This window comes from Cololabis saira, chromosome 18 (assembly GCF_033807715.1).
Source record: "Cololabis saira isolate AMF1-May2022 chromosome 18, fColSai1.1, whole genome shotgun sequence".
Taxonomy (NCBI): domain Eukaryota; kingdom Metazoa; phylum Chordata; class Actinopteri; order Beloniformes; family Belonidae; genus Cololabis; species Cololabis saira.
In genome coordinates this window covers 24081561-24096447 of record NC_084604.1, presented here as the reverse complement: position 1 = coordinate 24096447, position 14887 = coordinate 24081561, and the positions used below count along the sequence as shown (strand labels likewise).

At 42.3% G+C, this 14887-nt stretch overlaps 1 protein-coding gene across 7 annotated transcripts in view; it reads right to left on the bottom strand.

The window, feature by feature from the left end:
- sash1a (SAM and SH3 domain containing 1a) overlaps positions 1 to 14887 on the bottom strand; it is a 209412-nt gene that overhangs the window by 24428 nt on the left and 170097 nt on the right. For 6 of the 7 annotated variants that reach the window (XM_061707291.1, XM_061707292.1, XM_061707297.1 and 3 more), the window contains exons 5-9: positions 8841 to 8881; positions 8071 to 8160; positions 7867 to 7979; positions 4713 to 4811; positions 493 to 628 (exon numbers count right to left, since the gene is read on the bottom strand). In XM_061707291.1, coding sequence (XP_061563275.1) covers positions 493 to 628; positions 4713 to 4811; positions 7867 to 7979; positions 8071 to 8160; positions 8841 to 8881 — 479 coding nt within the window. The remainder of the gene's footprint in view (positions 1 to 492; positions 629 to 4712; positions 4812 to 7866; positions 7980 to 8070; positions 8161 to 8840; positions 8882 to 14887) is intronic. The other variant, XM_061707293.1, reaches the window with a different exon arrangement.

Here is a 14887-nt window from a genome sequence, read left to right as displayed (position 1 = left end):
AGGTGATGAAAGTAGATACATAAATTGACAATATTAATTCGAAAGTAAATAAGTTAAACAAATAAATAACTATCATATAGAGTGGTGTAGCACTATACAATGTAGAATAATAATATAGTAATATCCTAATATAATATAAATATTATAACATATAACCAAATTATATCACCATACTATTATATATAACAATATAATAATACTATAGTTAAACATCCCATGAGATTTCATAACTTAATATAATAATAAACTATGAAACAATACATCATGATAATAATTATTAGAATTAAAATTACTAATTTATGTTTTGCAATGAGGGGTGAGGTCAAACTGGGGCGTCAGGGAAGTTTAAATAGCTTTTCAACCCACGACTACTTGAAGCCGATGCATGCAGCGACACCCTCTACAGTGAGTATGATTTGATGCCATCATTTAACAAACAAATGAACTGACGTATGAGACAATGAATCTAGCTGGTTGGAGAGAATCACAGACCTTCAGGGGCATGTTTCTTGCCCTCCTCCACTTTGATGAGCTTTTTCCTAACTCGCCGTGTGGAATTAACCAACTTGTGAAGCCGTTTGAACTTCACAGAGTCCTCGGACTGCTCATCGTCCGACTGTTCACGTGACTGGAAAGAAAAAGGGTGATACGGTAAAATGAGTCACTTAATTCCGTAAAAAAGGTAAAAAAAAAAAAAGGCCAAGAAAAAAAAAAATGGATGGTTCAAACACTGATATACAATTTTGTATTCAGTGAAACAATATTTTGGAAGATTTGGAGGACTGATAATGAAAGAGATGGCAGCTGTGTTTAGGATGGCAACAAAGTTAGTGAGGTGAGAGATGGAGGATTGGAGGGATGGCGGCCCACTGCATTGTGTGAGGTTCATTGTTGTCGTGAACACAAAAGCAAAAACACACTGTAAGAATGGCATATTTATTTATAAATATCTGCACAAATGAATGACATAATGGTCCATGTTGCTTAATGTTGCACTTGTTAAGACTCATTCTTCTCCCATTCAAACAGTCTCCTCACTGAAACACACACAAGCACTGTTCTACTCAAGCCGTGCCTTCCTTGCACCAGTCTCAACATGTGGCGGTGAGGAAAACTCTGGCAAAAGTCTGCCAAGCAGACACCACGGTCATTATCGTGGATCTCCAGCAACTTCATTTGTTTCTGTTTCCCCTCTGGTTTCCAAAGAGAGGCCTCCTCTCCGGTCACACGCTGCCAGTTCCACAGTTGCGGCAGAAACACTTGCAAAGACACGGACGCGGATGCGTGCACAGGGAGACAGACCGCATGTGAAGGTTTGTTTCCCCGTCTGGTAATGTGCAGCCTTATCTTGCGGCAGTGAGGCTTGCAAGCCAGAGAGTGTTGCCTTCAGAGCAAGCAAGTGGCTTTGGTCTTAACAGATGATGTGAACAGGTGCGGCTTCTTTCAGACAAACGCTTGCAAAAACAAAACACCACCAAAGCAAGCAACATTAAAAGCCATTTTCTATTCCGCAGGTGTGCCGGTGTCTTAAACTCTAAAGGTCACGTCAACTCAGCGGACCAGAGCTAACGCGGCCGTTCACTTGACCTGCTGAAATAAGCTCTGATAACCCACAACCCCTCCGCACTCACAACTCAGCCTCTTGCAAGAGTGTCTGCAGCGTCTAAGTCTTTCAAATTTAAATTGACCCCAGATTAGACTTAATTCAGGGTATTAATTCTCAGTGCTCCAGCAAAGCGATGAAAGAGACGACAGAAAAGTTGGAAGAGCAAAAGACGGCGCTGGAATCCCCTCTCGTATCTTGATTCGTCTCAATAAAATGATTAAGGAGTTGCAGAGACACCGATCTTCTCATATGAAGCCACTCTTCCATATACGTTGAGTGACTATATGAGGCACACCCACCTCAGTATTGATGTCCCAACATGTAACTGGAGGAGGACAGGAATGGGGGACGTTAAAGAGGTGGTGATGATATAAAAATCCCAGCTCATTCACAAGGAGCACTCTCTATGCAAATGAGCAGATAAGAAAGGAAAAAGGAGACACCGAGAGAAAGAGGGTCAAATATATGAGGCCATGAATCAAGGGGGACTAAAAGGCTGTCATTGTAAACAAGATCCCAGGAAAAATTCCACAACCACAATTACCATTGCACTTCACAACATCCCTTCAGGAATGCCCCAGAAAGTCTAAGCCAAACGTAGGATACTGGTATTCAACATCTATTTTTGCTGCACATCAAAATCTTTCTAAGACGTTAAACAAAGCAAAACGGAACATGCACAATAAGAGACGTTCATTCAGATAATAAAGTTTAAAGGTGCGTTTAAACTTACCACCTCACAGAGGAAAGCAGAGCACAACTTTCTTTGTTAAAATGCCAAAATGCATGAAGAACTGGAGCAAACAAACGAAAACCGAACACCCCAACCACATTCTCACGTACATTTTATCCAGACCAAGACGTGTACGCCTGTGAACACGGTGGCAGATGCAGCCTGTTCCTGAATTCAGCTCAGAGGAATGAGGGACAGTTTGGAAGTGCCGTGCTGCATAGCTAACAGAGAAAAGGCGTGTTGTGCATGGAGAACAATCCCAGCATTTCAGCCCCTCTGACCCTGCCTTGGCCCCCAAATCACTAATGGCCAGCCCTGGAATGTGGGCTCTGATAGCCAGAGACCGACAAAGGACAACATCACAAATCAGAAAAAAAAGGGACAGAGGGGCTGAAGTATCAAAACCACAGATGCTTCCATCGCAGACACATTTCTAGATATACATTCCAGAATAAAGACGCGCACAACTGAGCAAAACGTTGAATTATTTTTTTGGTATCTATTTATTTACTTTTTGGGCTGGGGGGGAGGGGGCTGACCAGAATCCACTGACCCTTTTCATCCCTTTTTGAGGATGAAAAGGGTTGGTATGTGCCATCAGCGCAGCCCTCACAAGAGAGGAAATGTTTCATGAACAGGCCAATTTTGGAACTCGGGGCAATAAGCCATCCAGAGCTCCCTCACCCCACCCCCCCGTTTTTAGAGCCATGGGGACAAGTGTTAAGTCTTTATCTTCCCTCTGTCTGTCTCTTGTTTTCCCTCTGCCTCCGGCACTCGTCTCCAGAGCCCGACGGTGGGATCCTCTGCACAATACTTTTTCAGTACTGTACAGTTACCCTTCATTCCTCTCTTGTTTCTCTAAAATCCCCAAATTGATCAACGTCCCTCCAAGCAGGAAGTGAGCGACCGGCAGTAGAGGTTTAACAGATTTATTAACACGATTAGCATACTCATGGTCAGTTCAAGCATCCGCATCAAAGAGCCAGATAGCGGATAGCTAAGGTTATTCATGACAACACTGACCTACTTCTCACTAGGAAGGAAATCATCAATCATTACTCTGGAGAATCTTCATACAGAGATTGCTTGACTGTGTGAGACAACCATTTATTAATTTTTCATGTCTTTCTTCATTAGACTTATTCTGTTAAAACGGGTAAATGATTAGATAAAACTGATTATGGAAATTTCTGACCTAAATCCTGTTTTGATTAGAAGGGATCTCAACTTATGTGATGAGCTCAAGTGTCCATTTACGCTATAAGTAAACAATTTAACTAAAAAAAGTCAGTACCGTTTAGTCAAGAATTAGCAACATACTTCAAGATAGGAACAATATACATGTACGGGGAGTTATTTTCAGTACTTGGGATTTTCTTTTGTTTTGATAAACCCACTTCCTCTACGAGAAAAAAAAGAAAAGAAAGTAAAAGTGGGTCAATGCAAGAGACTGCCTGTTAATCCCATATGTTTCCATAAAATAGGAAACTGATGAAAGCCCACAAGGTTTGAGTCTTGAATCTGTGTTAATATTTAAAAAAAAAAAAACAAAAAAAAACCCCACCAGCACATACACAGATACGCTGACAGCTGACAGATTGTCACCACGCCGGAGCTAACAGGCCATGATTGTTTGAGCTCCAAGTCTGAAACTCACAGCATCTGTTATGGAACCGTCTTTACAACATCCTCCGAGATCTCAGCTCTCTTCGAGGTAACCAGGGGGAGGTTTCCAATCCCACTCTCCGGGGATCGCAGCTGACAAAACTGCTGCTCAAAAAATGTGCTCCGAGAGAATTCGGCAGGGATTACGTGTAACTCTTTGCTCAGCTCTTATACATTCCCCATCATCTAAGCAGCCTGTTGTGACCATGTTAGGGACAAATATTCAAATGGGATGCCTGTGACATGACTCAATCGATGAATAAAAGATGGATGCACACACTCAGCAGTGCAAATTTCAAAATTGCAGTTGAAAAGCTGCCAATTCAAGAACACACACGGAGAATACTGAGTGAAGGATGGAAACTCCAGAGGCGCTGCCAAAACTACAAAACTACATGTGACATGGTGGAGAGACTGCAAATGCAAAGGTGGATAACGCTGTATTCTGAGCACACAGAGAAAGACAGATTAGAAAGCTGAGTGAAGATGTTAGTTTCAACGGGATATCTGCAAGTCAGATTTAGGTCAAATGCATTGACACACATCAAGTCAGCTAAGACAACTTGATTAATTGACACATTCATTATATTTGTACACGAGAAGAAAAAGCAATCACTATGATTGTCAAAACTTTCTGGAAGATGAGTGTTAGGAAAGGTAGAGCAGGAGGGGACACGTGAAGGTCTGGAGGTGCTGGGGTTTACTTACGTAGCAGGTTGCGGACTGGTTTAGATTGGCTGCAGATCCATCAGTCCACTCTGCAGTGTCACTACTGCTGGACTGTCTGCTGCGCTCATACTCCTTCAGCTACATGGAGAAGAAGAGTTTAGAGAGGCAGGGGAAGAGGCCAGCCGCTCTCACCCAGCATGTGTTCAGCAGCGTGTCATTCACAGTGGCGACTACGAGGTGCCGCCTGTAGCTGGCGATCGTCCGCTGAAACGGGGAGTCCACACGTGCATCTGACTGGTACCAACAAAAATCTCCTCGTCTCCCAAAACCAACATTGCTTTTACAGTTATGCAGCTCATATTTCAATGTTAACCTTCAATATGGTGTTAGAATAAAGATAATAAACTATTGGGTCCATTTGGATAACAGGACTCATAGCAAGTAACGCCATGGATTGAACATGTATTTGGTTATTTATGCACGATGGCTCTAGTTCACTGGGTTTAATGCCTGTGTGAACGACTGTACATATTAAAGGGACATCTGAAATAACACTAGATTGCGCTACATCAACGTGAACTGAAGCAGTTTTGAGTGAGAACCTTAGACTGTAAAAACAAAGGTTGACGCTAGGGCTGGGTGATTTTGGACAAAAATAAAATCCCGATTTTTTTCTCTGAAAACCCGATTTTCGATTTCGATTTCAATTTTTTTGGTAAAACTACAAAAGACAATGGAATAAATTGTTTCAAATATTTTATCTTTATTTTTAAAGAAAAATAGCAACCAAATTTCCCTATTGGGAATGAAGTGCAATTGAAAGATACTGTAAATCCTCCTTGAGTTTAGTAAAGTGACAACATTTACAATTTTCTTGACCAAACAAAGATGACTAGGCGAGCTCTGTCTGTAATGCAGCCAGCTGCAAAAAAGGAAAATCGATTTTCCGATTTTCCTTTTTTTAACATTGTCTTGATTAATAAATCCGATTTAGATTTAAAATCGATTAATCGCACAGCCCTTGAATCACATAACCAATTGGGTTAAGTGAGTGGGTTTGAAGCCTTTTTTCTCAAGCGCCAACCATCTAACATCCAGGTTGACGCTCACACGGAACTTAACATTCGTTGCAGTTTCTCGACTGGCCTCTAGAGGCTGGTTCCATAAGCAAGACAATCTCTGTTGGCTCCTGCGTTAAAATAAACACATTTAGGCTACAGCTTGCTTCTAAAAAAAACATTTTGGACTCAATTGTTTAAATTCACACCCATGACAACTCTGAGGGGGGTGATTTTTTTATTACACCAGGAGAGTTTAGATAAAGCAAAACAATGTATTTCTAATATGACTGATTGACAGTCGGCTCAGCCAATGACTCGCCGTTATCACTTCCTCATCCGTAACCGTCATGCTACCGCGCTTAGCGAAGCAGCTAGCTATTTGTACTAATTCCAGCGTCTGCTCAATGAGACAGTAACTTTGGATTTCACCAGTGTTCAACATGTTAAACGGTATATTCCACTGTAAACAGCTCTGTGGATATTTCGTCGGGGTTCAGCTGCAGGAGCTTGTAGCCAAAGCTAGCTTTGATTGACAGACGGCTGTGCCCTGTTTGTTTGTTTTTTACTTGGGAATACTCCTTCTAGTAAAAGTGTCTTCCATTGACTGTGGTACCTCAAGATATCTGATGACAATGACAATCAAGTAGCAGGTGTGAAACTGATGTCATATCCCAGATCAAATAAGGCCCACAAGCTCAGTTTGGACACCAAACCAGGACGGCTCTAGAAAAGCTGCTCTTGCGTTTGCTCTGTCAGACTAAAGCAATATTCTTGCTGCAGCCAATTAGCCTCTGCAGTGACATTAGCCACATCTACTATGATTCATGTCTGATATGTTAGCAGTTGCAAGGTACCCAGCACGATCTTTACATGCGACTGCTGACCTATCGGCCTCTACTTGCTGAGTGAGCCAGCACTGCTGTTGCCCCCCCACTGGCAGGCTCAGATACCTGCCACCTGTTTACAGTTTTCGGTTCAGCAACATGGACATCAGTCCTCTTTTTATTATAAACAGACAAGAAAAGTATGTTTTAAAAGCATATGTTGGTTTTGTGAAACAATGAAAGACTTTCTGATTTTACAACATTATCAAAAGGTTTTCCTTCAGCAATGGGCGAGGAAATATGCTTTTAAGTGTTTAAGTGTCTGCTGGTCTCTTCAAAAGGTACAAATCTTCCTACATGAAGAAAAGATGTTATGTCTTTATCATCAAATTCATTCCTGGATGGCTTTTAGAAAGAATTATCAAATCTCAGAAGACACAAAATTGATCAACATAGACATATCAACAAAACAAAGACATAATTTATGAAGCTGATTGGTTTGCTGATCGGTTGAGATCAAGCTACAGCTAAAATATGGGGGAGGAATAATAGAAATACAATTCAATTTGCCATCCAGTTTCTGAAATGCTGCTGGTCAGTCATGCTACCCACGAGCAAGGCATTACAGATTGTGACCAACAGGCAGGAAATAAGGAAGTAAGAAAAGAAACAGAAGAGGAAGAAGTATAAGAGAGAGAAAGAAGGACAAACAAAACTGACTGATAGTCAGATCAAAATCAAAACGCTAGAAAATGTCAAAGAAAGTCAAATGATTTTCCACCATGTCCAGTGAGCGTAAAGATTAAAAAAAAAAAAAAAAGAAAAAATCCCACAGAGCACCACAGCATCCCCACCAACAGGTGGGGCTATTGAGCTACCACGATCACCAACCTCGGATTATGAACCAAACAACACACCCACACACACTCCTAGAGCTCAAACCCTCAAAGTCCCAGACTCCTGAACCTCTGGACACGCCAGTCGGTCTGGAGATCATTGTGTGTGTGTCTGTGTGTGTGCGTGTGTGTGTGTGTGTGTGTGTGTGTGTGTGTGTGTGTGTGTGTGTGTATAAAGAAAACAATGCAGTATTAAAATATGGGGCCTTAAAGGGTTAGTAGGAGTGAGTCATTTTAGTACACCAGAACTATTGAAGGGCTATGGAGGACAGGAGGTAGAGAGGGGAGAATCTAACCCAGGGAGACGTGAGGGGGTGTGGGGGTTAACAGGACGGCACGGATCGGCTATCGTCGTGGAAGGGGGCTGAGGAGGGGGGAAGAGGGTGAAAAAGATGAGGCAGGCGACCCCTACCCGAGCCAGGGCTTCTTCGACGGTGATCATCTTCTCTTTGACCATCATCATCAGCTGGATCCGCTCTTCGTCGCTCATAGTGATCTCACTAGCCACGTAGCCTATGTCCTCCCCTGATTGCAGCAAACACCAGAGAGTAAACGGGGGGGAAAAACATGAAGCATTCTCCGTGAGATGGAGGTGAAGAATAAGAGCAGCACAAACCTTTGGATGACTGTCGGGTGACGGGTTTGTGCTGAGATTTGCGGAAGTTCTGCCAAAAGGATTTGTTTTTCTTCTTATTGTCCCACTTGCCTATAAAGGGGGATGTGATCTGTTCAGTTGCATCACGGAAAACACAAAACTACACCACACCTGAAATTTTGCTTTCCTGTCTGTACCACAGGAAAAAGGTCCTTAAGAGTGAACAATCTGAATCAAGAAGGCTTTCTTGAAGGTTCTTGGAAATGGAGATAATTAGCCGACTTGGCTCCAACATATGCTACATTATCTGTCATGCAACCACTAGTATTGATATTAAACTCGGCCTGTTGGAAGATTATGAGGATCTCTTCCCAGCAGAGCAAACATCACATTTGTGTTTGCATATAAATAGATCTATTACAATTGTAAAACTGAAAGGATGGGAGACAGAGTTTAAAATCCCCCGACTCTATAGCAGATGGGCAAAAATGAAGTTAATTTCCAACCCTGGCTCACACAAACCACCTAAATTGTGCTGTGTAACACAAAAAAGATAGAATTCATGTTCATCACCAAAAATAAAATAAGATTTCTATTTTGTGAGAAGTTCAGGTCTTTCTGTTCCATCCAAAGACACAAAAACATCACCAGGAGACATCTTCAACTCTGACAAACTTATATAGCCAGAGGAGATATTATATGTCTGTTTTGAAACGCAATAACTGTCTCACATTTTGAAAAAGATATATGCAGAAACCATAAAACAAGCTTGAAATAGCATCTCAACTTACCTCCAGATCCATCTTCAGAGCTGGACTTGTGCAGGGACATCCTACAGAGGAAAAAAAGCGGAAAATAATGATTAAAAAAAAAAAAAACAAAGAAAACACTTTTCGGAGATAAAACTGTGCAAAACGAGAGCATTGACTCTGAACATGAATAAAACAGGCATTTTTCAAGAAGTAGTAGTACTGCAGTTCTCCCGTTGACCACTTGGGATCAGTGATGACACTTTAAAGTTTGTGAACCAGGCTCCTGAGGCTTGAGAGGGAGTGGGAGGAGAGTGGAGGATGCAGGGAGAAAATAAATGGGAAAGACAAATGATTTGACTACAAACTCTTTAAGCAGCAGTGCTGAAAGGAGGAAGTTCAACAAAGTTAACGGAAGAACGGGGGGCCATAGAAGTGCCCGGTGTGCCGAGCAAAGATGGAAAGTTACGGACTCAAGGAAAAGAAGGAGAGAGAAGGTGGAGGCGGATGGTTGGAGACCACAAGGCAGACTCAGCCCATTTGCTTTTCCACTTCCCTCCACAGGATAGACAGTCACGAGTAAAAAAAAAAAAAAGAGTGAAAAGTGGGAGAGAAAGAGGAGAAGAGGGAAACTGAGGGCATGAAAGAGAGAGTCAGGGATGGAAAATATGCGAGTGAAGAGAAAAATCCTTGACATGTGTATAAACCAGAACTAACATGGAGAAAATAGCAATTTAAGAGTTGCTTGTAAAACATGAGCTGCATTCAGCTTCCAATCAAAAAGTCACATATGAGCAACTTCAACCTATTTTCGAGTGATTTCTCTCTCGATCTCATCTCCGCTCTCTCGACTCCACGTTGCTCTGACGAAGATGAGAAACCACATGAAGAAATCTGTCGACTTTATATCAAAAAGCACGAGCTTCAAAGGTTTGTGTTCAAAGTAGCTGCTGAGAGCTCGGGTTGGGTTGACCCAGCGAGATGACAAAGAGTCAGTGAAGCTTTACGAGAGACGGAACATGTGATCAAAGTGGAGCTGAGAAGAAGAAGAAATAACAAATGCAAATGAATCCAATTAATCAATCTACTAAATTGACAACAGCCTTACTATCTCTTATTTGTTATCTTCAGCACACTTTTCATCCAGTTCCACACGTGCACACAGCCGCGTGCACAGACAGGTGGCTGCCATCGAAGCGGACTGAAAGCGTGCAGCAGGATCAAAACAAAATGAACAAGTCATTTTCCCCTCCAGTGGCTACATGCCGGTGTGTATGTGCATCTGTGAGCACATGTTTGTTCAAACAGGGCAGTCCTGGCTTTCGTGCAAAGGGAAATCTTTGCGCAGCTTAAAGCCCGGCTACCATGGCAACATAATGAGATGCTAATTGGATGGAGGTATGGTTTGCCCCCTCTGCTCGCCCCCCTCTCATATAGGATAAAGCCAAAGCTAAAAAAAAAAGCTCCATAGAAGCTCCTCTGTGGCAGCATCACCCCCTACAACACATGCTCCATAAAAGAAACCTCAATGTGGTGTACAGACATATGCTGTCACACATATATGCATGATCGCGGGCCATATGCGTGTCAGCACAGGCATTGTGTCACTCTGCAACTTAATTGGTTTAAACCCTAAATCTTTACCGTGTCTGACAGTTCAAATTCTGCTCTTCGTATTGCGTAGGGGCATTTAGCCGCTTTCTTTCTCAAGAGCAGAACTTCGGCATTTTACAACTACATCATCTTAACTTTGGCTAAAAGTTTGTAGGGTAGTCAAAAGTTGCATCCCATGATACTTTAACAATGTAAAAAAAACTAAAAGGGCCACAGATGTTCGTGAATCTAGGCCAAAATAGCTGTGAACAGATTCCAAGGAAATTATGTAAACTGCAAGGCTCCTAATTGTTTTCATCCTCAATAGAAAGAATTAAGTTTGGCTGTTTTTTTTTTTGTATGATGCGCTGACTGGAGAGCACTTTTAAATTTCGTTGTACATAGTTATAATGATAATAAAGATCTATCTATCTTATGGATTTGGCTTTAATTTTCAGGGGGCAGTGCCAACGGATCCAGGAGAAGGTGCTTCTGGACACCACTGGATATTCATACAACCAATCAGAGAAACAAACCGTTTGACCACAGAGACCTTGGTTGTATTGAATTGTGGCTCTGGACGCTCCTGTGCGAGTTGTTGCATAGAGCCCACCCCCATCATGTGATTGGTTCGATATGTTCTGCCACGGCGGAAATGGCTGTGAATGGGAGGGATGCCGGACCCAACTTACAAGAGAGAATATTCTCCAAGAGAGAAGTGGGGATTTCTGGCCAGGGTAGTTAAATATTGTGTCTCTCACCACTCCACCTATACAAGGTGAAAAGCAAAAGATCCTGCTTGCATTATAGTACAGAACATATGATGTAACTGCAGAGATGCACTGTGCATTAAACTGCACGAGTGCTCCACATATTCATCGTACCTTCTTCTTTCTTTTTTTTAAAACTCAACCTCAATCGCATGCACATGTGAAAGTTTTCATGTTCTTCAAAGTCCAGCCATCTGGCGCAAAGTGTTCCCATTTTTCTTGTTGAAACAATGAAAGTTGACAGTGTGACGATGGCCGAGTATAACAGGAAGAACATGGGGGTGACCTCTTAGGGGCCGCTGCTTACAGCGGCCATATGGAAGGGGAAGGGCAGACACTCAAACAGGAGGAGAATAGAAAACCTTTTAATAAAAAGCATACTTTATCCGTGCATGTGTTTCCCAGCAGTATATCCACTTTGCTCGGCACAGAACAGTTTCGTGAGGCCGGCAACACACTGGCACGACTTTCAATATCCTGACAAGGAGCTTAAGTTTTTCATCGTGGTACTCTTGTTTGGAATAGATTCTTCACATGGCACGGCTTACAAATCTGATTAATGCAAAAGCAGCACCCAACCGCCTGCAAGTCTGCCGTTTTCCTACAGTCCCTGTCGGAGCCTTCAGTCCACTGTTTGCATCCCACATCGGCAGTCATCCATGCTTTCATCAAGATCCATTTACTTTCTGCATTAAAACTTACTGATAAGACAGCTGCGTCCCTCTGTAACAATACCAACCAATCAATCACAAACCACAACAGGAAGCGCCCAGCTTGAACCCTTTCGAGCTTCTGAGAGGACGCTGTCATCACCCTCTGCATACCAGGCATGATGGGAACTGTGCCCGACTCTCGGCGACAATGTGGCAAGGAGACACAGGCGGAAAAAAAAGAAAAGAGGAGGGGCAGTTGCACGGATGCTGGATGAAGTCGGGGTAATCCTTTACTGGCTTGCAGAGAGGTGATGATTGGCTGTCCGTGCCTCAGCTAGCAAGTGTGCTTTTAGTGGAGAATGGAAGGGGCCTGAACATGATATATCATCATACCTGGTATAGATTCACCGCAGTGGAATGTGGACAAAGACAATATCGACGTGAAGCATTAAAAATAGAAAGAAACCACATGGAGAAGAGACAGAATGCCGTACAGATGTGGTCTCTTTAAGGGCTTCTCTCGAACAGCAGATAGACGTCATTTGACATTTGGCATCTGGTTCCCATCATCCTCGGCATTTGCCTGTGCAACATATACAGCTACGAGAAAAGGGATCGTGTCTGTGTTATGCACTTCCTCCGTTGCACGTAGTCATCACAAGAATGTGACGATTCCACGTGCGGTCACGGACGGATGGTGCTGACCCCAAACAAATGCAAAAGAGAAACAGAAACAACAGTAATTCTCTTTGGCATCAAAAAATGGCTCTGATGGAATAGCCATTAGCCGACATGACGTTAGGAAATCAATTTAATCCTTGATGCTTGGCTTCATTTAAAATCGATTCCACAAATGCGCCTGTGAAGGGGCCAAATGTGTGGGACCACCATGGAATAACCGTGTTAAACTCAGACAGTAACTTTGCCTTAAATGTATACAACTCTGACCTTAAGTCAGGTTGTGGTGAGGAAAGTTACTGTCCGTGAAATACAGAGACGTATAAAAAAAAAAGCGTAAACCCAAACTTGTGCGGTACTGCAGCCAGTAAAAAGGGAACCCCACCCATGCCAAGTTCCATCCTGCTCTTTCGTTCATACTCCTTTGCTGTAATCTTTCAGCCATCACCCTCTCCCCGTCTCCCCCTCTACCCACAGGACACAAAGCCAGGAAGGAAGTGCAGAGGACCAGAGAGCAGAGCGCGCCTGCTGAACTGAGAAGGTCAGCCTGAGGAAGCAGTCGTCGACTTCATTTAACCACACCGGGGATGTGACCAGAGGAGCATCTGCGTCATACGGACACTGTCGATGAATGTAGAAGGCTGGATAAAAAGGTATAACCTCTTACCCAGTACTCATTAGATACTCAGGTGAGTCAGCCAAGTTTGGGCTGTTTGAGGCCACTGAAGCAACTGATTAAACAGAAATGAGCTCAGCCATGGCTGCCAGGCCTGGCTAACTCCAAATTCATTCCTACTCAACTCGGCAGGCCCTAGCCCTACATCCGCCTAAATGTCTGGAATCAAGAAGCCAATTTTTGTTTAGATTTAGAGGTGTCAAAGTCTGGAATAGTTGGTACCATATTGCAAAACATTGTAGGTTCCTATCCATGTTCAAAAGTTGCTCAAGAGAGCATTTAATTCAAAAATGTAGTCAAGAAAGCTCTTAATGTTCTTTTGCACTTCATATTCTGATTTGCTATTTGTTCAGCTTAATACTCATATTTTCATGATCATGTGTACAGTAATTTTTTTTTATCTTTTTTTTTTATTATTATTTTTATTTTATTTTATTATTTTATTTTCATTCATGTTCTACATGCAATTTTTATGATTTATTTTTATTTTTATATATTTTTTTTTTTTATTTGATTCTATATCCTCATAAGGATTTTGTTAAATGTTATTAGGTGGGGGCTCCTCATAAGCCTACTGGCTTGCTCGCTCCTCCCTGCACAGTTTCTTTTAACTGAACTTAGTTGTGTAATGTTCTTTTTTTTATGTTATGTGCTAAATAAACTAAACTAAACTAAAGCTATGGGTGTGTCACGTTGGGTCACACTGGGCTGAGAATTGGCCATTTTGACTGTATTCAGAACAAGCATGGAGCACTGTGGTGACTTAAATTTGGGGAAATACAGTCGTAAATTTCAGAAGCCAGAACATCGGGCTGTTCTTGGAGTTTTGTTTTCTGTTTTTTTCCCCCCCACAGGACTTAAAACAGCACAAAAGGACTTATTTTCTCATGTTAAAATCCAAGTTTCAATTTTCTTTGGAGGAAAACTTGCTTACATTTAGGTCATGTTGCAAAAATCAGCCAAAGTAACAAAGTGATACACAGCTGTCGCCTGAGAAATGACCGCCCTGGTCATCTCTAACGACAGCTGCGTACAGCTTCAGCTTCCCACATCAGCAATGATGAAACTAGCTCACAGACGCCATCGTGGCAGAGACAAGTAAGAGACTTAGGGAGGTAATGAGGAAAGACTAAATGTCAGACTAATCGAGCAATAGACCAAACAAGAGTAAATCTTTGAGAGTCACAATCCATGCCTATAGGGAGACCGAGTGAACTAATAATGACATATGTTTCTTTGAGCAGCTTTAAATCTAAGTATATGACCATTTCTAAATGATTGACACATAACTCATTGGAAAAGGGACATGCACTTGCTACCTAGCAGACTTTTAAAAGATTATGTTTAGAAAAGCGCTTTATTTGGTTTGTTATACTTTCATGTATGACAGCAGATCTAGGGACGGGTCAGCTATGACCGAAGTCCTGCCTTCTAGTCACTCACACAGCCGGGCACACGCTTATCCATCAGAGGAGACGACATCGACTCCCCGAGGGAAAATCCAGCTGCGTTTTGGAGGACTCGTACAAAATATCCATCATCCACATGAGCTGCATCTGGAGTTTTGTGCATTTCCATTCGCCTCTCTCCATCTTTTGCTATGGTCTTAGCGTGATTCATGAGTTTTTTTGTTCTTTTTTTTTTTTTTTCCTGGTACAGGCATGTAGTGGTTGATGTATTCCAGACACGCGCCAAAGTGGATGATGTTTGGACACGCAA